This window comes from Dreissena polymorpha, chromosome 3, assembly GCF_020536995.1.
Source record: "Dreissena polymorpha isolate Duluth1 chromosome 3, UMN_Dpol_1.0, whole genome shotgun sequence".
In the NCBI taxonomy this organism is placed as follows: domain Eukaryota; kingdom Metazoa; phylum Mollusca; class Bivalvia; order Myida; family Dreissenidae; genus Dreissena; species Dreissena polymorpha.
In genome coordinates, this window is record NC_068357.1 from 110,489,823 (window position 1) to 110,513,114 (window position 23,292).

Below are 23,292 nucleotides of genomic sequence, written 5' to 3' on the forward strand. Positions count from 1 at the left end.
GAGTTGTTTTATGTAGTCCTAGTACACGACTTTTAACATGCGTGCTGCACAATTAAAAATTGGCAGTGAAACACAATTTTTATTGTATATGTCGATTTGTAAATTTCCTTTTCAATCGACTGTTATTGGAATACCAGAGCGGGCGTCCTGATGGGCGGCGATACGTTTTTGCCCGGAGCTCAGTTTTTGTCCAGCATAAATGGAGTTTCAAATACCTTGTTATCAGCATGATAAGGCGGAGTTTCGAGCGCAAGAACAAGGTCAAAGGTCAAGATCTCAATTCAAAGTCATAGATCACATTTTGGAAACTATAAGTTTTACTTGGTATTTTGTCTAGAGCAAATATTTGTCCAGATGGATTTTCATTAAGTTTTATTAAGTAATCAGCATGACGAGGTCGGTGTCGTGCTGAATAATCAGATTCAAGATAAAGTCGTCGAAGGTCAAAGTCACTAAATTTGTGCTTTGTACTATTCTGAAGCCTATTGTTATCCAACTACCAACTGAGCTATCCTGAATTACGCAGTAATGTTATATACATAATATCCCATATGAGGAGACAAGCATGGTCTAGTGTAGTATAAATTATAATTACCTACAAAAGTATGCAGTTTAAATATACACGTATATGTATAAATATATACTTTTCCTACATGTCTTGGATGGCGCAAATACCAGAATATTTTACAGTCAACGGGCAGGGCAGTTTTCCATCTATGGCTATAGTGATAATTTGTTGACACACTGGTAGTCATATTTGTGATTTTTTAGATTTATTTTTCATAAAACTTGCAACAAACATTTGTTCTAAAGATAATACAACTCAGTTTGTTTTAAGTTCCGATCCGTTAAAAACCAACATCGCATGTGTCGGGACAGAATTCCTTACACGGACAAAGTGAAACCTTCAGAACTTCATAGAAGACGCATTTTTAGGCGACTCTTCATGACATTAATATTGATTCTAATGATAGCTCGATCGAATTCGAAATTGTTCCAGTTCGTTGAAAAACAGAAAACAACGGACGCATTTTTTTTCCTAAATAGCTATTATTTTTTGCACAAATACACTTGTAACTTGGTTAGCACCAGTGATTTTCCGACCGATTGTCTTGAAACTTGGTCAGAATACATGTTCAAGTGATATCCCGGAAAAATAAAAACATGGTCGGTTTGGAAACATTGCCATCAGAGGAAAGGCATAGGCAGTTCCCCTTATATGGCTGTAGTAAAACCTTGTGCACTTTCTAGAGGTCACAATTTTGGTACAATCTCTTCAAATGTGCTTAGTGTTTATTCTTATGATATATCAGCCGAGTTCGAAAATTGATGCGGTCAATTAAACACATGACCGCAATGTGACGGGGCATGTTCGCTTATGCAAATAAAATGAAACGTTGTTAATACACTAACCTTTTTTTTTTTTTTGATCGTCATAATTCTTGGTAAAAACGCGTGTTCTTATGATAACCCAGCCTTGTCTAATGAATATATGGCTGCCAGTTAAGTTTGAAATGTTTGCTAATAAGCAAGCTTTTAACACATGTTTATGTTGCTTCTTTCTTAAGACGAGAAATCTATTACAATAACTATAGTATAATGTTGAAGTTGTTTTATTTTATAATGATGATGACGATGATGATGCGGGTAATTATGATGATGATGATGATGGTGATAATGTTGTTGTTGCTGCTGCTGCTGCTGATGATGATGATGCGGATAATGATGATGAGGAGGATTTGCTTGTAACGGTGTCACAAACATCAGAAATAGTCATTTTTTGAATTATATTAAATTGTTCGAATGTATAGTTTACATTAGGCCTATGTCATTTCTTTTTTCCCTAGAAAATCACATAGTGATGAACACAGTACTACCAACACGGTTTCATTTAAATCTTTGACCATACATTCTATTATTAACATGTTATGCAAGACACTCTTTCAATTCCTTATGAACTTACTTACTTACTTACTTACTTACTTACTTACTTACTTACTTACTTACTTACTTACTTACTTACTTACTTACTTACTTACTTACTTACTTACTTACTTACTTACTTACTTACTGTTTTTGTTTTCAGGGGAGACAAACTCACTCGCTAACCATTTATTTGTTCCACTAGAGTTGTATTCGTGTATTTGATTACTAGGTTTAATAATGTACATATATACATGATTCAGTGTTGGAAAGGTTCTCTTTAAATATTTTTAAGTATCCAAAATAAGTCATAAACAAAACATTAATTGAATATTTATGTTTATTAAAGATATGATATTAAAATAGAAATTCCCAGACCAGGTTAGAACATACAAAATGTGCCCTAATGTCTGTATTATGTCAGAGCTATATCAAAGTGTTCTGTTATAACTCATTAGGTAAAACATACATGTTTACCACACCAAAGCATTTTTCTAATCGCCATGTGTGTGTCCGTTGTTAAAATTATCCTTATGAACATTATTGATGTCATATATTATTATCTTCTTGAAACCTGGTCAGAACTTGAGTTGTTGGTGTACTTGAACACACCATGTCAGTACGTTAGCTTGAAAAAGCTTTATGAGTTGCTAGAGGTCTTGTTTTTCCCAATCATCATGGGTCTTTCTTAGCTGATTATGTTGTTATGTTCATATCGATTATAGATCTCGAGTTTGAAAACGGTTCCAGTCAGTTTAAAATATGGCTGCAAGTGGTTGAGGTAGTTTTTCTTATGTTACTATATTGACCAAATCGTCATCCATTATTTTTTTTATCAAAACGCGTAGGGCTTTACAAAGGGCATATCAAATTACACGTAGTTTGCATAAGACAGAATCGCTGTGCAAAGGACATAAAAGTGCTTTTCACATGACAATCGTATTCTCGCCAGTTAAACATAATCAATTAAATTTCTGATTTACCCGCACACTATGTGTTGTGTGGTCTGAAGCTAGTAAAACAGGTTTGAACTACAAATGATCTTAATTAAGTGATCTAAGACTCCCAGTTTTATTAATATTCCGTATTGTCTTGTACATTTGTTTTGGTTACCGGTTCGTTGTCATAATAAAGTACCACATGCCAAATTGAAATTCTACTGGTTCAGAAGAAGGTTGACTGCGTTTATATTTTTATGTAAAGTAGCAATGGGGGATTAACTTATCATCCTACTCGTCTATTCGTGTTTGGATCTTGGCTGTGGACACGTCTTAACGGTTTATGGATGTATACACTTGTTACTGCAGATATTTAAAACATTTTGAAAAGATATATTTCTATACCGAAAAGGTAAACCGCAGTGAGGTCTTTCATCCAGTTAATTAAACATGTAAAAAGGTTAATGCCCTCATAAACTGAAAGATTGCGAGTTATGTCACCTGAGTGATTGATTTATTTCGACCGAAATGATTGACAACGCATGACCAGTTACAAGGAACATTTTTGACCGTGATAATTATTTTGATTTCCAGTAAAATATGGAAATTTATTGGTGAAAGAAAATCGATCTTAATGAAAATTATCATTGAATATTTGTTAATAAAATGAAATAAATAATTAATTTGGGTCGATCATAAACCTCGGTATATCAGGGTCATTACTTCTATTGATCATGTTAATGCGCGGAGAATACTCACAAATATGGGCTTACCGAAATGTCATGAGCAAAATTACACATTTAGCTACATGGACACACGCATTATGCCATTTTCCCCAGCGTACCTAGGTAAAAAATGAATTATTTAATGATGTCAGAGTACACACGTGTGATTGAACCGCTTTGCGTTATTCAATCAATTAATTTAACTATACGAATCTTTTTTTAAATGAAGCGTTTTGCTTTCGGGAAAGGATGGAATAATTTATTTCAATCATTTCAAAGAAATAACGTATATTTTGATGAGTGGCGTGTAACCTCACGTGAAATTAATTCGATATGCATGTATTAATATTCTGACGAAGTTTCTTCAAGGTCAATTTATAAATGTGGCTTCTACTAGCTAGCTAGCTAGGTGACATACAGTTTGGAAACACGTGGCCTAGTCAGTGCCGTAGCCAGACCCAAATTTAAGCCGAGGCAGTATCTTAGGTCCTTCTAGGGGGGTCCGGGGGCATGTCCCCCTGGAATTTTTTTTTACCTAGAACGTCTCTGGTGCGTTTTAACGGCCATTAAAAAACTACATTTTATACCTAAATTATCGGAGTCGTGGACGCTACATATTACCGTTTGGTATCAATAAAGTTCACACAAAAATCTGCTACACGTTCATTGTAAATTTTATATTCTGGTACCATAAACCGTGTTTGAAGTGACAATGATGTAACAAACTTGACTATAGAAAAATAGTCATATACTTCATTTGAAGTCAGATAGAAAAAATAAAAAATTGAGACGCAGCTCTCTCATACAAGCCATAGTATGTATATGAATAATATAATGTGCTTTACATATTTATTATTGAAATACTAAAATAAAATAGATCTACCTTATAATATGAAGAAACAGATTTATCTAGCGAATAATGTTTCATGAACATGTTTTATTATTCTTCAACTTTTTAAATATCAATCTTATTGAACGCTAATTCAACTCTCCTGTCTCCAGTCGAATCCCACATTTGAAGAATTTGTTTCCGATCAACTAGAATGTGTTTATGCACAAACATTAAAGCGATGCCATTAAGCCGTTCCTCTTTCATAGTAGAACGTGTCCACGTTTTAAGCCTTCGCAATGCGCTAAAACTCCGCTCACATGTACAAGAACCAATAAAAAAATATTATTATTTCTTAAGTTAACATCAAATCAACTTCCGCAAACTTGCTGTTGTAGTTCAGACAAGTTCACCGTGAAAAAATTCGTGCACGATTTGTTTTTCCATTTAGAGCTTGAAAGCACAATATGGCTCTTAAAAGAAATATTTAAATGCATTAAATCAAAAGCATTTTCAATCATAAACACATATAAAAAGGATCTTTGATGGAATTTACTTAAACACTGACCTACTGGGATTCGAACCAACGCAGTGACAATATAATAGCGAGCAATGGATCCAGAGTCTGACGCCGTACCGATTGCGTCACAGGGGCATATTGTTTATTATGAGGAGTACAAATATTTAACTTAAATCAGTAAAGTTTTTGACTATTTTTTTCAATTTCCTTGTGTAACATTTTGTTTTAGCACTGCGTCATCATTTTCTGTCAGTTGACAGTGTAACATTTTGTTTTAGCACTGCGTCATTATTTTCTGTCAGTTGACAGTTCTATCATCAACGTTCTATCATCAACTTCATTGATTATTAAAAAAAAAATACTTAAACTTCTTTATATCAAAAAAGTTTAATACGCGGGATACCATAATTTGAAAATTCTAATGTAAACAAAGATTCTTACCACCTGAAACGGTCCCGGATTAAACTCGACGCCGGCCATAAAGAGGAGAATTCAAATAAAGGCGAAAACGCCAACCACCCGAAGTGTGTCTAGGTCCAAAATAGTCCCAGACCTGGCATTAAAACACCCGATTCTTGCTCGGTACGTTCCGATGTCCACAATGATTGTAACATCGAAGTGTACAGTGCGACGCTTTGTTTAATATACGGATTTTCCTAATCAATTGAAGTTATTAAAATGAAATAATTATCTGCCTCAACATGTACCAATTGTACTCAATGATAATATTTGTTTGTGAATATCATAGTGCCTTACATTCATTTAATTGCCTCAATTTCTTATTTAGATTTTATTCTTTGATATAAATTTTCCTTTTTTTCCTTGTAATCTCAACATTGCTCTGCAAATTTTAGCCGAGGCAACTGCCTCGGTGTGCCTCAGCGTGGCTACGGCGCTGCTAGTTTCGAACTTGGCTAGATATAGAAAGGGTAATTATTATTACCAAGTTGCTTTAAGGGTGAGTCGCAACTGTGGCCATTTTCGTCTTTTTTCATATTCTATAAGTTGACACGGCGACTTAGTTTTTGGACACACGTGAACCAGATTCAGATTAGGTATAGATATTGCCAAGATAACTACTTTTACTGGTTTCATCAAGATAAGACGTATAAATATGGCCTCTATAGTGGATTTTTTTCCAAAGATTTGACCAGGCGTCGAAGTTTTTTCTCAAGTGACACATACAGTCTAGACGTTATCACGATACATATTCTGATTAATAATCTTCAAGATTAAGTCATAAATATAGCTTCTTGGGTGATAACAATGTTTTAATCTGGTGGCCTCGTTTTGAACGCACATTCAAACTCGGACCTAGATATTTTGAATATAAACTATGCAAAAAAAGCTCATAAAAAATGTGTCATAAATGCGGTTTCTGGAGTGGTAACTTGACATTTTCCTAAATTGACCTGGTGAAGTACCTGTGTAGATATCGTCGAGGCAAACATTCTGACCACGTTTAATCAAGACTGGGTGAATCATGTGGAATCTAGAGTTGTAACGAGCTAAAAGTTGTCGACGCATGACGACGGACACCGGACATCCGGTGAACACAACATACCACCAGAGCTTCGTGCTCATGTCAGCTAAACTAGTGATCGCCGTTAGGTATTATGTTTCTGTTTTAAAAACCGTATGCAATTTGGCTTTTATTTGTTTGAAATTTATACCACTCGGATTAAAAGTGGAATCATGGTCGTAGGTGAAGTTATACATATCAATAAAAAAAATGACTACCACCACTACACACTAAATTCAAATACCTTATTATTTCACTAATGCATGCGTTGTATGCCGATTGGTCCATTGTTTACGTCGTTGAATAACTAAATAATGTGTGTTTGACAAATATCGACTTATTCCGATGTGCCGAAGCTCCGCCTTTAGGGTGGAGCTACCGTTGACTAATTGCAACGGATGAGAACGATTGTTTCTACTTTTATTGTTGATACTTAAAAGTCATCTTTATTTTCCTTCGGGATAAACATTACAGGTTCACAAATCTTTAGTATTACCGGAGCATTTTACCAATGTCCGACCTGCAGAATATGAACTGAAGTCCATTGCTTCATAATTCTCTCGTAAAGACGGTCACGTCAATATTGTATCAATGCTACATGGTGTGAGATCTGTTTCATTTTATAATAAATAGCAGCTATTGAAAAAAACATCGACATCCCAAGCCCATAATTGAAACAAACGTGATCAAATCGAATATTGTGTCCCTTTTAACCACAGGAAGGTTATCAACAACATAATGAGGTGAATAGTGTTGTTTAAGAGAGAACGTGCATCGCTATTTTTTACTCAACATGTTCCAAATAATATATAAAAGGTGGATGGAGCTATTGATGGAGCTATATGGTAGCGCATTGCATATAAACACAAAGTGAAACTTAAGCTGAAGCCTAAGAACCTATTTACAAACAGCGACACTTAAAATAATGTTCTAGGCGCGACGCATTAGAATACAATAAAAACACATACATGAATAAAACTGGAGTCACCACGTTGGAATGGTCAATACAGAGCATTTAGATGTTTCATATGTTTTCAGGAACCCCAAACCTTCAGGTGATCGATGTTTGGCAAAGGTTATATTGATGGTACACCATAAGATTTTCAAATCCCTTATATCCCTACTGTTTTATGAAATTCCTTGCGTTTTTCCAAACAAATATTGCAATATTGTTTTCCATATTCTGTACGGTCAATTCCTTGCAATTTTCGAAACAATTGTCGAAATTTTGTCTTAAATGTTCTGTACGGTCAGATTGTATACGATTATGGTAATGTGTGGGCTTTAACCTTGACATGTGTCGTTGCAATCACATTACATAAGTCGTGCGTTAAAACCTTGCATACAGAAAATTATAAAGAACATTAAGAGTCAATGTATACATCGAGTAATATAAAAAAATAGCTTGAAATTATAGAAAAGTTTTTATTTCTTATTGTTTTTTTAAAAATAATTTTATAGATTATTACCCTCTATAATGCAAAAGTAAAAAGGAAAATAAAATTTAACTTGAACAAAAATGGTATGTTCTGTTAAACATTGTATAAACAAACATACGAAATAAGTTTGTACTGCAAACTAAACACAAAAAGTGTGTACAATCTAGATGTTTCTTTGTTTATCCGAAATCTTAAAGAAACTTTATATGAAAAAAAGAGAATCTCAGTCCCTCAGGTAAGCGACCAGTTTCCCTATCGCCCTCTTGTTTAAATACGGTGTGCTCGCTTCATAACGCAGCATTATATACGTATACATGTTCGTTGAATGCAAATACACCAGATGTAGCTTTAAAGTCGACACCCATTTTAAAATGCCTGCTTTAAGAAGAAGATTGTGTTTTCGTCAGTTGCGACATAATGTCTTAGTGTTGGTTTTAACTCTTCTTAGTGTGATTTACATATATGTGTATACAGTATATCAGTATCGCGGTAAGTGTTTATTTTCTGGTAATCAACAAATAAATATTTTCTAAATTCGTATTTTTTTCTTATAATAGTTTCAATCAAAATATGCGCTTGATATTTTATTTTAAAACTCCCCAGTTTAGGAGAAATAAAAGAGAAAATTAAACAAAAAATATCAAAGTAAAGTTCAACACCGTTTTCTTTCATTGATAGAACTTAGCATGGTAACTGAAGTGAGACGTGAAAATGTGCATCTTGAAATAAACGTATATATTATAATACTTGCCATAAGAAAGAAAAGGAAAACAGTGTTATCATTATACACATGAATACAATATTATCGTGATAAACATACTATTATTAATACTACATAATTGTAGATTAATAATTTTAACGGTTACTGTAACAAAAAAACAACAACAGCGGATTATAGAAGCTAACCTGAACAAAATATGTTTGTGTTTTTCTCTTAAAAAATAATAAATTGTTAATAAGAACATCAAGGGTGTCAATTTTAACCATGCTCGTGCTACTTTCATATGTATTACCATACATAATTGGTTCGTAATTGTAACCAATAATCATTTATTACGATCATATCAACGCTCGTGAATGGTTTCTTTTATGTATTTCCCTAGGTGGTAATGAGAAAGTCACATACTTGACGGAATCGTATGTCATAAGGGATAGTACAAACACAATATGATAAACTGAAAAAAGGGCATATATTATAGAATGCCATAAAGGAGATACACATATAACAGGGTTTTCCTCCTGAAATGGCATCTTAGCGGTTAAAACACACCGCAGTTTTCTTATATCTTCGCAGTTTCTAGCTGCATCATGATAACGGGATGTTGAACCAGTTAGGGTGATTTATTTCTCATTATTCGATGCTGTTGATAATGTATCTCTTAGTAAAACACATGGATACTCTGTGAAAATGACATAAAAGCATGCAGAGTAACCCATCAAACGAGAATAATCCATCCATATTAAAACATGTACATGCGCGTTCATCTAACAAACCTGTTCGTTATAGTATCTGCTGAACGCAGCCATTTGACTATTTAATTTTTAGCATCGTCATTATTCTTACTGAAACACTAAAAAATGGTATATTTCATGTTACCATTTAAAAAATATTAAGCGTCTTTTATTTGCATGCCATGTATGCATGATAATTATTGCGTACGCCGAACACCTGCCTGTAAGGTATTTTAGTATCGGGATAATTTGTGTTTCGCCAACGAAAATGCGATAGCATTGAAATGACTATTCGAAGTTTATTAGGTCCTCTCGAGCCGTAGGCTGCATTATGTGAGGACACGGAGTGTGTCCCAGCAAGCCTTCCCAATTATCTTTTCGACTCACGAAAGCTTAGACGAATTTTGAAGTATAGCTGCAATTAACAGCCATCATTTTTTAACTGAAAGATATCTTACATTTTTAGTTTATAATTGTTTTGTGACCGGACCCGGTGGAGGGGGGTCCTATATGAAGTTACATAAAAAAAAACTACCTGTCCGGTATGGTGATCACCAACCATACGCATATGTCGCCTATGTGGGAAGCGCGTGAACAATTCAGTGCTGGCATGACAGCTTAAGTAAAACATTTTTAATGATCAATAGTGAAAACAATATGAAGTAATTGTTTAAAACATTTATCAGGATATGTAACAAAACTATTTATATGATATAAAATATACTAGATCACGTAGTCTAATATGATATTAAATGTTAAATATTATTCAATAGCGTTTAATTGTAAACGCACATATTCTGACAATGTGCAAAATATAAAAGGGCACACACACTTTTTTGATATAAAGAGAGTTCAGTGTAAAACATTTCAACCTCTTTGCCTTTTTTTATCACAAATAAACTAGCGTTACGCTGAACGCTTAGTTTACAAGTTTGCAAAATGCAATAATGCTTAAATACTCATAACTTCTTTTGGGGGATTTTACAAAAAACATTGAAAGGTAATTAATGTAATGCATTGACAAGTATATTCGACTCCGTATATAAACAAAGTAATGAAAAGAGCACCAGTTCTTCAAATACGAAGTTTATAAATATAACGAACACCAAGAAATATAATAGATTAATTACAAGTTGATTCATAAAAAGAATAGTTACGTCCTAATTCTGACATAACATGATTATAAACTTGTCGTTACATTACATTAATAACAATAGAGTATATTTTAATATAGTTTATAGGAGATGTACATAGTATTTAGGAATTGTATAAATTACCCTGCAATTGCTATTCAATCTTTACGATGAATCTTCAAGTAAATAAATTACATAGATTTTAGTTCATACCAAATTAGGTACAACTATCTTTTGGGAATTGTCGGGAAGGAGAAACTAATCAATGTTTTACTTTTTGCCGACTTTGGTGCGCAATAAAGCTGCCTTTAGAAGATCTGTTCTAATTTTTAGCACTCGTTTGGAACTTTATGCGGCAAAATTGAATATGGCAAATACGTGGCTTCAGTCGGCTTTGTAAAAAGTCAATTTGAAGCAAATCAAGCGACTTCGAATTTATTGCATTTTATTAATACATTTTACTTGTATTCAAAAACTCATGTAATCTGAAAGAAAGAAGTAATCCCCATAGAATGCTTTTTAGAGCTGCATGTAAAATTGAAATGGGTTTAGCATGCAAAATATCCTATTTAACATAATTAAGTATTTAGTAATAGTAACCAAACGTTATTTACGGATTAACTTTAACCGCTATTTAGTATACGCCAACTGCGTGGAGCGACCTCTTTTGATATATTGTAGAATTTTGCAAATAATGTGCATTCACATCGCGCGTTTCAAATAGTAGCGTTATGATTTATATAGCAAATCATGATACAAGATCATTTTAAAATTGTAAATAATATTTGAAATGCAAGAAATCATATTAATTATTGGTTTCATGTGTAGAAATTGTTTGCGCAAAGTAAACGTAGACCGAGTTTGTAAGAGCATCATAGATAAGTGACTAACCCATTTATGCCGAGCGGACTCTCACATCCTTCAAAGCTGGATCAATTTATTTTCAAAATAAGGGATGTCTAGTATATTTTTTCTATATTGAGAATATTTATTACAGAAATTCCTTTAAGCAAACAGCGCAGACCCAGATGAGACGCCGCATTATGTTTTCAATGCCTTTTTTCTAGACGCCAGGCATAAATGGATTAATAACAGTATAAATAATCAAACGCATAGTGTTTTAAGATTCTAACGTAATTAGCAAAGATATTTTCCTTTATCAAGGGACTGACATGTGTTTATTTTTATATGACCAAGGCCTTTTTTCTAGACGCTAAGCGTAAATGGGTGAAGGTTACAACACACGTTATGATTTTTGTTCATTTTAGTCTTCGACATAATCAAATACATTCTGATGGGGTCTATTTGTTCAAAGTTTTAGTGTTGAGCATTACCAGATTACGCATAGATTTGGATGATTTACATGAGCCTTGTTGTGAGAAAACTGGGCTTAATGAATGTGCGTAAAGTGTCATCCCAAATTAGCCTGTGTAGTCCACACAGGCTTATCAGGGACGACACTTTCCGCCTAAACTTGATTTTCGGTAAGGAGGGACTTCACTGGAACTAAAAATTACATAAAAGCGGAAAGTGTCGTCCCTGATTAACCTGTGCGGACTGTACAGGCTAATCTGGGACGACACTTAACGCACGAGCATTAAGCCCAGTTTTCTCATGACAAAGCTCACATATTGAAGTCCATTGTTTTAATTCTTGGTTTGTGTACACACGAAGTCAAACACGTCCGATAAAGTAGACGTTTTGTTTATTCGTTGCCACGACGGAACTTACCAAGCCAATGGTTGACACAATATTTCCTTCTAACACAATCCAAATTGTTCGCAAAATGTGTGGCACAATGGCGTTGTTAAACTAAACGAATATGAAAATAGAACTCCAGTGTCTGAATTTATTACAGGTACTACCAAGCTATGATGATGTATCCGTCTTTACAATTTTTAAGGGACTTGTTTACTTTTTTTGGAATGTTGCACCATTTGACAAGTCTCTAATTAAATGCTATAACTTGATAGAATAAACAGATGTACATGCTCATGTATAAAATATAAATAAACAACAACAAACAAAACAAATTTAATGTTGACCTGACGCGTATTCGAACCTCTGTCATTCGGATAAAAAGGCTTTCTCTGGACCTAACGGCAGTCTATACAGTTGAAGATTGCTTTATTTAGTTTATATTACAGATCCACGTGTTAACACTCGACTTATTTATATATTTTTGAGCCTGTGACATTTAATAATTCTGTCAATATCATCTCTCTATATATTGTCTAATAGTCAATCATTTAAAGGGTATATCGACGCTTAACATATCATTTTAAATAAAAAATAATGTGATCTCTTAAAAGTATTTATCAAATGTTTGCTTGGCACGTGGGTCTCGTTTTAAAAGTTGTCTTTTAAAAAAGCACTTTTCCAAAAAAAATAAAATCAATGCGACATTTTTGCGAAAGCGGGAAAATCAGTTCTAATACGGAAATCGTTCAGGATGCAGTGTCCATGAGGAACGCTATTCACATGCGTACTGTCGACAATGGGATTGAAGTAAAATTGTCTTTACAGTATGCAATTTGAGGAGGGATCCACTCAAGACGTGTATCAACACTACTTTGGCCGATATATATTATTAAAAAATAAATAAACTATCTCCCATTGGTCCTCGATTAATGTCTGATTGGAAAGTTTGAATATGCATTGTATTCATACATATATGTGTCTACGGGAAAATATACCGTCGGAATGCCCATTTAAATGATTCACTTGGTTTAAAGGGGCCTTTTCACAGATTTTGGCATTTTTTTAACTTATTCATTAAATGCTTTATATTGATAAATGTAAACATTGGATCATAAAAGCTCCAGTAAAAAATCAAGAAAAAAATTTAAAAAAGGAAAAGAACATTGTCCGGAGCAGGTTTCGAACCAGTGACCCCTGGAGTCCTGCCAGAGTCCTGAAGTAAAAACGCTTTAGCCTACTGAGCTATTCCGCCGTGTACACATTATCGATGTATTTTATACCGTATATAAGCAATCTTCGTAGTTTCACAAAATTTAACGACAAAAACAGAACTCTCCAAATTATTCAATCGTATCGCGTTGCAACGCTTTATAATTTTTAGGTTTTAAAATCGTCAAAAGATGCATATAATGGCTATATTAGAGCATGGTTAATGTTCAGTATTACTGTTTCCTCACAAATATCATAACTAAAACGAAAACTTACGAATCTGAAACAACTTTTTTTTAATTTTGTCAATTTACCAAAGCGTGAAAAGATCCCTTTAACATCGCTGTAGTATTTAAAGAAACTATACACACATTATCCTGTTTTGAAATATAATTAAATAATATTTTTTTACAAAAATGCTTTTTTTGTAATTGTTTGATATAATTATAATTCCATGAGAAAAATTATTGATTTAAAATAAAAAAATTGCCTTTCTCGAGACTCGAAACCGTGGCTTCTGGAACAGCAATCTTAATCATGAACATTTCACTACACAGATAAATTATTGTTTGCGCTCATTTTAAACGCTCCGTCAGTAATACATAGAGGATATTTGTTGGATTCGGTGGAATATCGATTTTATTTCACGAGTGATCATAGAAAACAATATTTTCACGAGTGGCGAAGCCACGAGTGAAAATATATATTTTCTATGATCACGAGTGAAATACAATCGATATTCCATCGAATCCAACAAATTTTCTTTTTATTTTATGCTTTTTTTTACCGTTTATTTACATTGTAAATGAGTTTAACTGGATGATTTCGCTGGATTAATGACGTCATTTTGTCGACAAAATGACGTCATTTCACAGTAAAACAGTGAAAAATATCGATATTTTTTCATTGCTATTTTTCACTGTTTAAAACAGTGAAATACCAATTTTATTTCACTGATATTTCTCTATAAACCACCGGAAAGCAAAAAATAAACGTATTTGTTTTCAAATTATAGATGAAAAGCGTTAGATTTTATTATTTTACTGATTTTGATTTAGAAGAATCAAGAAACAACCCGATACTTTTTCATGCTTTAGTTTTTTCTTTTTTATATTAATTTATGACAATTTTGTGAAAATTTTCATTTTCCTAACAGTGAACACGTTCATGTAAGATAATTTTACAGATGATCCGTTAACCCATTTATGCCTAGTGGACTCTCCCATCCTTCGAAATTGGATCAATTTATTTCCAAAATTAGGGATGTCTAGTATATTTATTTTTATAGTTAGAATATTTCTTACAGAAATTCCTTTAAGAAAACAGCGCAGACCCTGATGAGACACTGCATCATGCGGCGTCTCATCAGGGTCTACGCTGTTTGCTTAGCCCTTTTCTCAAGACGCTAGGCATAAATGGGTTAATAACAAAAGTTAATGACTGCATACATCTCTGAATCAATATTGCATTGGTTTTTGTAGAGGGTAATTTATTCAATAAGTATTATTGGCCTTAGCTTCAACCTTGTATCGTCGGATATTAATATTTTCATACTCGCATTACTCATACAATTAATACGAATAATCGAGCACAGTGTGCGGTCCTTTCATGCAGAATGGTCATTATCCGGAGATCTGGGATGCGCCCGATCATGTCTACCTATTGAACTTCTGAAAGACGCCTACGAATATCCTGTCATTTAAAATTAATCCAGCCGTTTTATTAATCTCGTTTCGGAACAGCGTAAAACCAGGCTAACGTGAATTTGGCTGTGTTTAAAATCATTTTAAACAATGGTGTGATAAAAAGCAACATTATTTCAGGCTTCTATAAAATGTTGGTTTAACAGTTATTTACCGGTATACCTGAGCTGCAGAAGGAGATTGACATTACATTAAGGGGCAATAGTTTAAATGACTTCATTATATTTTATTTAGTTATCAAGATCTCGAAATATACTTTAGAAATGTCATTATTCTGTATCACGAGTATTACAATGTAGTATAATTTGCAGGAAATTATTCTGAAATCATTAAGCGACATGTAACTCTTATGGCATGTAGAATTATGGAATCTAAGTTACCTCGAAAAGCACCTGGGTTTATTCCGTTTAAGGTTTACGGCGTTTTAGACTTATTTGTTTAAGTGATGACATATTTTGTTGAGCTGTCATTATATCACACATGGCCTGAAAACTGTATCGTGTGATTTAACTCTAAAAATCCATTCGAATCATGTTTGTACATTTTGCCACTGCGCAAGTTATACTTATTCCACTGCCATTACGCGTACTTATGTTTGCATAATCAAATCTCTTTAACCCCTTTGACACATTTAGAAGTATTATTAAGATAACACAGCAGCTCGATCTTTATATCTGCAATAACTCGGAAAACGTTTCGAGCATTCATGGGAGCGGGCTTATGATCAAATTGTTATAATTTCCCTTGCATAAGATTCAACTGTAAAGAAGATGGCATGATCTGTATTTCGAAACTATAAACGTTGTGATACGTATTTTAAAGGCCACGCGAGGGACTCAAGTTGTGAATGGAAAAATCAAATAAAAAAGAAATACCTCAAATTTTCATGTATAATTTGTAATATGTATTTAACGTATCATTTCTACCTGTGCTTTGAAGAAAACAATACAATTATGTTAACAGGAAAACACGGTTTTCCTTTTTAAAGGATGACACGTTGGTGAGTGAGATTATTAAGGTATGTGAAACTTTTCAACTAGCAAACTATAAAATGGTGACATAAAATGAGGAACTATGAGTTTGAAAGAATCTGTTCTTAATGTAAGCTACCGATTTAAAACATTGTCAAAACAACAGACAGACAGACACACAGACACACAGACACACACACAGACACACAGACACAGACATACAGACAGACAGACAGACATACACACACAGACACACACACAGACACACACACAGACAGACACACATACAGACAGACAGACACACAGACAGACACACAGACAGACAGGCAGACAGACAGACAGACAGACAGACAGACAGACAGACAGACAGACAGACAGACAGACAGACAGACAGACAGACAGACAGACAGACAGACAGACAGACAGACAGACAGACAGACAGACAGACAGACAGACAGACAGACAGACAGACAGACAGACAGACAGACAGACAGACAGACAGACAGACAGACAGACAGACAGACAGACAGACAGACAGACAGACTGACAGACAGACAGACAGACAGACACACACAGACAGACAGACAGACAGACAGACAGACAGACAGACAGACAGACAGACAGACAGACAGACAGACAGACAGACAGACAGACAGACAGACAGACAGACACACACACACACAGACACACAGACATACAGACACACATAGACAGACACACACACAGACAGACATACACACAGACAGACACACAGACAGACACACAGACAGAAACACAGACAGACACACAAATAGACAGACACACAGACAAACATACACACAGACAGACAGACAGATATACACACAGACAGATACACACACAGACAGACACACACACAGTAGTTTATTAACGTCTCACTTTTGTAAATAAAACACAGTAAGGCAGTACAAAAATCATATATATATGTTCAAACCACTCTAAATGAGTTACGAGAGACGATGGTTCTAAAAATTCTAACAGTATTCAACGGTTATATACATCATAGAATCTTTAGCATTTGTTAGAAATAGAAAAAAAAGATCCCTAAAGAAATTCGATTCAAATTAATTTTCTTTAAATAAATAAAAATTTTAACTGTGAGAAATATAAAAAGATCCTGAAGGAAATTCGGTTTAAAATATTAGTTTTCTTAAAATAAAAAAAATATTATCATACATATACAGTAAGAGGAAATTTCAACATTATAAACAGTTTTGAACTAATGAATTACAAAGTGTATTATTATTTGATACGCAATAGACTATGCGCACGCATTAAATGGATTATATTTACATGTGGTTGCGTCGCTTGATTAAAATGTCATGACAGGCTCTGGAACTGGGTTTAATGATGCGATCATCTGACAGCAAGAAGTTCATTTTCTCCTTTGGGTTTTATGCGTTGAAATTTGGGTTTACCAAAAACGCACTTTCTGTTAAATTGGCTCTTCTATTTGCGTTTAGCGGACACATCATTAAGAAAGTTCTCTTTCGACACACGTCTTGCAGATAAAACAATATCGTTCATTTTCCGGTACACCATCATACCTTCCTGTTTCTATACGAAGAGGTGCAACGCCACAGCGGAATTTTGCCAGGGCACTAAGTTGTGCTCGACTTATCGTATAACACTAGACGTATGGCTCTACATTGAATTATGTCTAAAACTTCATAGTTCCGAAGTTTATTACCCCCATTTGCGCGTATTTGACCCTTGTTCTCTGTAACAGTGTCTTCCCATTTAAGCTTAAATTATTTCAACATGGCTTGTTGATAGCTATTAATTATCGACTTTTGTTGATCTTTGCTGTATACGTGGCAATGGCTAAGTGCGGCATTTTGCAGTTATGTATTGACTGATAAGATTATCGGTTTGCTCCCGTTGTTTCATTGTGCGCCCTGTCTAGTTAAGTGGTCAAAACACTGTTTATTAAGTCTCTTATCGTCCATCCTGTTTAAGCGAAACCATTGTTCTAGCACTGATTTCCACTGTCGAATGTGCGGTGGGGTCCATCCCATGTCTCTTGTAACTGCTGCATTTGATGTTTATCTCCCTACACTTAGACGATAGATGAAACACGCCAACATTTGATTTTCTTCGCATGCGCTTTACACGGTTCACGTGGGAATCAATTTACTGTGGGATAATTATTCGTTGAATGCATACTTGTATCCATTTGTATCTTCGTGAAGCTGAAATCAGGCACATCTTCACAAGAAATATGATATTTTATGACAAGGTTGTAATAACATAATTGAATATAGTACATTTTCATGGAAAGTGTAACCTTACAGTGAACCTTGTGTTTGTCTATTTTAGTTCCCCATGGTGCTGCTCAACAACCGTCGCCACGTGAGTTGACACGTATTTGTTTTTAGTCTTAGTATATAATATGAATTTAAGAAACAAATGTGCATCTTTAACGAAGAGTCGTAAACATATTTTACGAACTTGTAAAAATATATTGTATTAACATGCATATCGTATTCATAAGAAAATTTGACCTAATTTAAATTGGATTCTTAGATTAATCGTTTAATTGAGACAAATATAACGAAAGCTAATGATTATTTTTTTATAAAGACCTTGTCAATGTGAAAGTGTACTATTAAACATATCGCACTTTACCAGAAACCGCATTCCAGGTATGTATAAAGGGTCATTTACTCGAGAAATGTGGTTAAGGATCTTTAACAGTTAACTCGTGTTTTACTTATTTTAAGTTGTTTAAGATTTATTAAAAAGTTTTTCCCTGAACTGTTCAAATTGGAGTGTTCGACATCTATGAAATTTAACAAATTATGCACAAACACTACAGTGTAATATACGAAATGTGTATATGTAAACTTATCTAGCGTAAACATTTTAATAGTTTAATATGTACATTTTTTCTTTTAATTTTCTGAATTTTAGACAATATAATCAATTAAAGGGGCCTTTTCACAGATTTTGGCGTGTATTGAAGTTCGTCATTAATTGCTTCATATTGATAAATGTAAACATTGGATCTACAAAGCTCCAGTGAAAAATCAAGAATGAAATTTAAAAAAGTAACCTTCAACAGGGCTCGAACCATTGACCCCTGGAGTAAAGTCTACCACTTAAACCATTCGGCCATCAGTGCTCATACAATGATGGATGTATTTTATATATTATATAAGCAACTCGTTTGTTCACAAAAAATAACGACAACAAAAGAACTCTCCAAATTATTCAATCGTTTCGCGTTGCAACGCTTTATTATTTTCAGGTTTTTAAATCGGCAAAAGATACATATAATGGCTATTTAAGATCATGGTTAATGTTCAGTACTACTTTTTTCACACAAATATCATAAATAAGGAAAGTTTGCGAATCTGAAACAATACTTTTAATTTTGTCAATTTACCGAAACGTGAAAACTTAAAGGCCCCTTTAAGCTTTTTAAACACAGGTTCTGACATCTGTATATCCGTAGCAATTATATCGAAGGGGTTAATTTATTACAGCAATACATACAATGGCTTATATGTTACCGGTTCTTAATTTTATGTAATGTATTATCTCGCTTTCAGCCAAAAAATGCATTAACGAATTCCGTTACCAACAGCCGGAAGTTACCGAAGATTTTCCGACAGTTTCCAAAGGCAAGCCGAAAATTCCACACATTCTTCACCAGACGTATAGGGACCATCTAATACCCGTTCAATTTGCCGACTATGTTCGGTCATTTGTGGACAATCACCCGACATGGAAGTATTATTTCTGGACAGACGAATCCGGTCGTAAACTTTTGGCAGAGCGACATCCTCATTTGTTGAGTACCTGGGACGGTTATGTGGAAAATATAAAAAGGTCCGACATGCTACGATATTTAGTGTTGTATGAGTTTGGCGGTGTTTATGCCGACCTTGACATGGAATCCCTACGACCCCTTGATCGAGCTACAATGAAATATGGCTGCGTTATTCCGGTGGAACCATTTGAACACTCGGTTTTGTTGTTTGGGATGCCATACATGATTAACAATGCAATCATGATGTGCAGGCCTAAGCATCCTTTTTTCAAGCAAGTGCTTTATGGTTTACAACAGCCACCTAATAAAACGTTTATAGATTCCGCGGATAGCGTTATGAAAACAACCGGCCCCATATTTCTAACAGGAGAATTTAACAAATATATGGGAATAGAAACTATGACTACTGAGAAAAATAAGACACACTGGAGTGGCAACTCTCCGTTCTTTTACAGAGGAGAACTGCTTGAAACAGACAACAATGGCGTGTATGTGCCGAACACACGCTACTTCACGGATGAATTAGATATTACTCTCAAAGCAATGTTTGAGTCAATGTGTAAAGATACTTATTCAGATTGCAACAACGAAATGAAACGTAACGCATGTTTTGAATTAAACGAGCAAGGGTTTTTACGGAAGTCCACCCGTTTCAGATTTATACGCCACAATTGGCACCATACATGGAGCCGTGGAAACAAAGGCGTCTTTATCAAAGATGAATTTGTACATCTGGAAACACTAGCCCCAAATAATATTATTTATCAAAAATGAACTATATAAAAAAAATATATTACCAATGTTTTTTCCGCAAGTGAAATGAAGTTTATTGTTAATAAATAATGAAATTTGTTCAGACTGTAGATTACGTGAGCACATGTAGTCAATAAACATACATTTTCTTTCAGTTTATATATATCACAGTTTTTGTAGGAGTGGGGGGGATATAATTGTCCAAGTTAAGTTCTTTTTATATAATACGCATTCAATAAAAAAATCTTCCATTACGACACATAATTACCCCAATTATGCGTATATACGATTGTATTGTCAATGCTTTCTTTTTTCAATCTTTAAGCAAAACTTTAATATGACATAGGACAATTAAATATATTAAAACACTGGCACCATAAATCGTATGTTGTGTACTTGAAATTATATCAATAACGATCAAGTTATTCTAAGCTCTCGTATCTGTTGCCGAAACGTAAAAATTGTATATGTGCAAATAAACATGCATTTCACAACAAAGTACCTGTCTTCTTACCTGAATGGGGTTTTATTGTACACACAACAGTGATATGCGACTGCATTTAACTCTTATTTCATTTGTACTTAAGTATTACTTCTTCTGAACGTTTATTCTAGTTTGTAAGTCATCAACGTTTTATCTGATTTGAAACAAATAGTAATTTTCATGCTGTATTTATACAGCAACCCAACTGCAATGTGCTAAAAAGTACTTCAATGCATACCTCTCATGTAAAAACACCCGTGAAAAAACAAATAGAAAATAACTGAATTCATTTGATTCTTGGCTCATAACTGTGACTTTGCGAGTAGTATAATGGCTTTTGTAACAATTTTACACGGTACCTATTTTTTAGACGCTCGTGGCTAGGGCTGTCACGATACGCCGTGAGCGTACCGCGGTATATCGTGGTACGGCAACACTGTATCGCGGTACGTACCGCGATATTTTACAGAATATGTATCTGTGAAGAAAACAGCAGAATAACAAGTTTTACAAACTTTATTAAACTCAATAATCAGAAAACACTGATATCATAGTATGACTAGAAACTGTAAAAGAAACTGTAATAAACTTGATAGAAGTAGTCATTGTTATTGTTCGCGTCTTTTTCTAAAATGTCCGCCACGTTGTTTACAATAGCTGTGACTACGATCTGTGTAAATCGAACGCTTCAAGGGCATGTTCAAAATGCGGAGTCAGCGTATTGAAAATCCGTAGCGTTCTGACTCTTCCTCGACTTATTCAGAATCTTAAGACAACATGATTCGGAAGTGCCATGCTTTGAACGATCGATATACTAAAGAAAGAAAATAAGAAATAGAATAAACATCTTTTGGATAATTATGAACTTATTTGCAATGGAAATCTGTCCCTAATTCCAAAAATGGTACGGACCCATACATTGCCGTATTTTAAACATGAAAGTTAAACATCTACAAGTGGAAGCGCTTGCTTGACCTGGATATTAACGGATTATTTATTTAGCCCTTTTGAACCGCTTCTACATTTTTCAAAACGATATCTATATCAAAATAATTATGTAATGTATTTATATCTGTGCTAATATAATAATATTAAAAAAACCGGTGCGGCAACGCCGTACCGCGGTGCGATTTTTTTCACAACATGCACCGCGATATACCGGTATACCGGTGAATCGTGACAGCCCTACTCGTGGCCCAGGTTTAAACTTGCCTTGGATATTGTTCAGATAAACATTCTCACCAAGATTGAGTAATAAATGTGGTATCCAAAGTTGTAACAAGGTTTATCTATGTAACGCTCTTGTGACCTAGATTTGACTAACGCGATTCAGATTAGATCACTTGATATGTATTGTCCATACAAACACTGTGTTCAAGTTCCATCCAATGGAGTCATGAATGTGCCCTCTAGAGTGGTACCGAGTTTTATTAAGATTTGACCTGTGACCTAGATTTAAACTTCGCAAATATATTGTTAAGATAAACATTCTGACCAAGTTATGAAGTGAATTATATTATGATTTTAAAAGAAATTCGATATAAATAAATTTGGAAAGTATTGAATATTTAATTGGATGACTGTTTGCTTCGATGATTTCATTTAAGACAAATTGAACGTTAAAAAGACATTTAACAAAACTTTAAAACTTGATGCAAACTGATGTAAAAGCTTTTTAATTCTATATCAATTTGCATAAGGCCAGCATTTTTTTTATTTGTTTTACGGGAAATTACAAAAAAAAATTGAGTCGGGGGGGGGGGATAAATAAAAATAAAAATAAAATCACGAAAAGTGAGCAGTCTACCAAAAAAATAAAAATAAAACTGTCTAAACTGATTTTTTTTTATTTTTGAAAATTTAAAATTAAGCCAATTTAACCTTATGTATACTTGCATTAACCTTTAAGTGTTTTATATATCTTATTACACTGTTGTAGAAGCTTTTTATAATAATAGTAAACATATTTTTATATATATTTATATGTAAAAGCACCTTTTGCATGTATTATACTATATTGCTTCAATAGAGACCATTAACCACGCCAGGTGTGTAGTGTATTATAGTGATCGTTAAAATTTTGTTTAGTGTTAATCATATGTATGTATATAACATATATATCATGTATTTGACTTAAATAAAAAAGAATTGAAAACTTTTTAAATTGTTTAATAGCTTTAAATAACAACCAACTTTG

General features: G+C 33.9%; 1 protein-coding gene across 1 annotated transcript; it reads left to right on the forward strand.

Annotated features, from left to right (window-relative positions):
* Nucleotides 1–8,240: 8,240 nt before the first annotated feature.
* LOC127873960 (uncharacterized) lies at nt 8,241–21,048 on the forward strand. Its single transcript, XM_052418061.1, has 3 exons — nt 8,241–8,385; nt 18,403–18,435; nt 19,638–21,048. The coding sequence occupies exons 1-3, from the start codon at nt 8,268–8,270 to the stop codon at nt 20,630–20,632; spliced, it is 1,146 nt and encodes a 381-aa protein (XP_052274021.1). The 5' UTR covers nt 8,241–8,267; the 3' UTR covers nt 20,633–21,048.
* Nucleotides 21,049–23,292: the final 2,244 nt, after the last annotated feature.

Coding starts and splice junctions, on each gene's coding strand:
- LOC127873960 (XM_052418061.1), top strand. CDS start 8,268: ATGCCTGCTTTAAGAAGAAGATTGTGTTTTCGTCAGTTGCGACATAAT. Junction 8,386..18,402: donor TACAGTATATCAGTATCGCG/GTAAGTGTTTAT, acceptor TGTCTATTTTAG/TTCCCCATGGTGCTGCTCAA. Junction 18,436..19,637: donor TGCTCAACAACCGTCGCCAC/GTGAGTTGACAC, acceptor TCTCGCTTTCAG/CCAAAAAATGCATTAACGAA.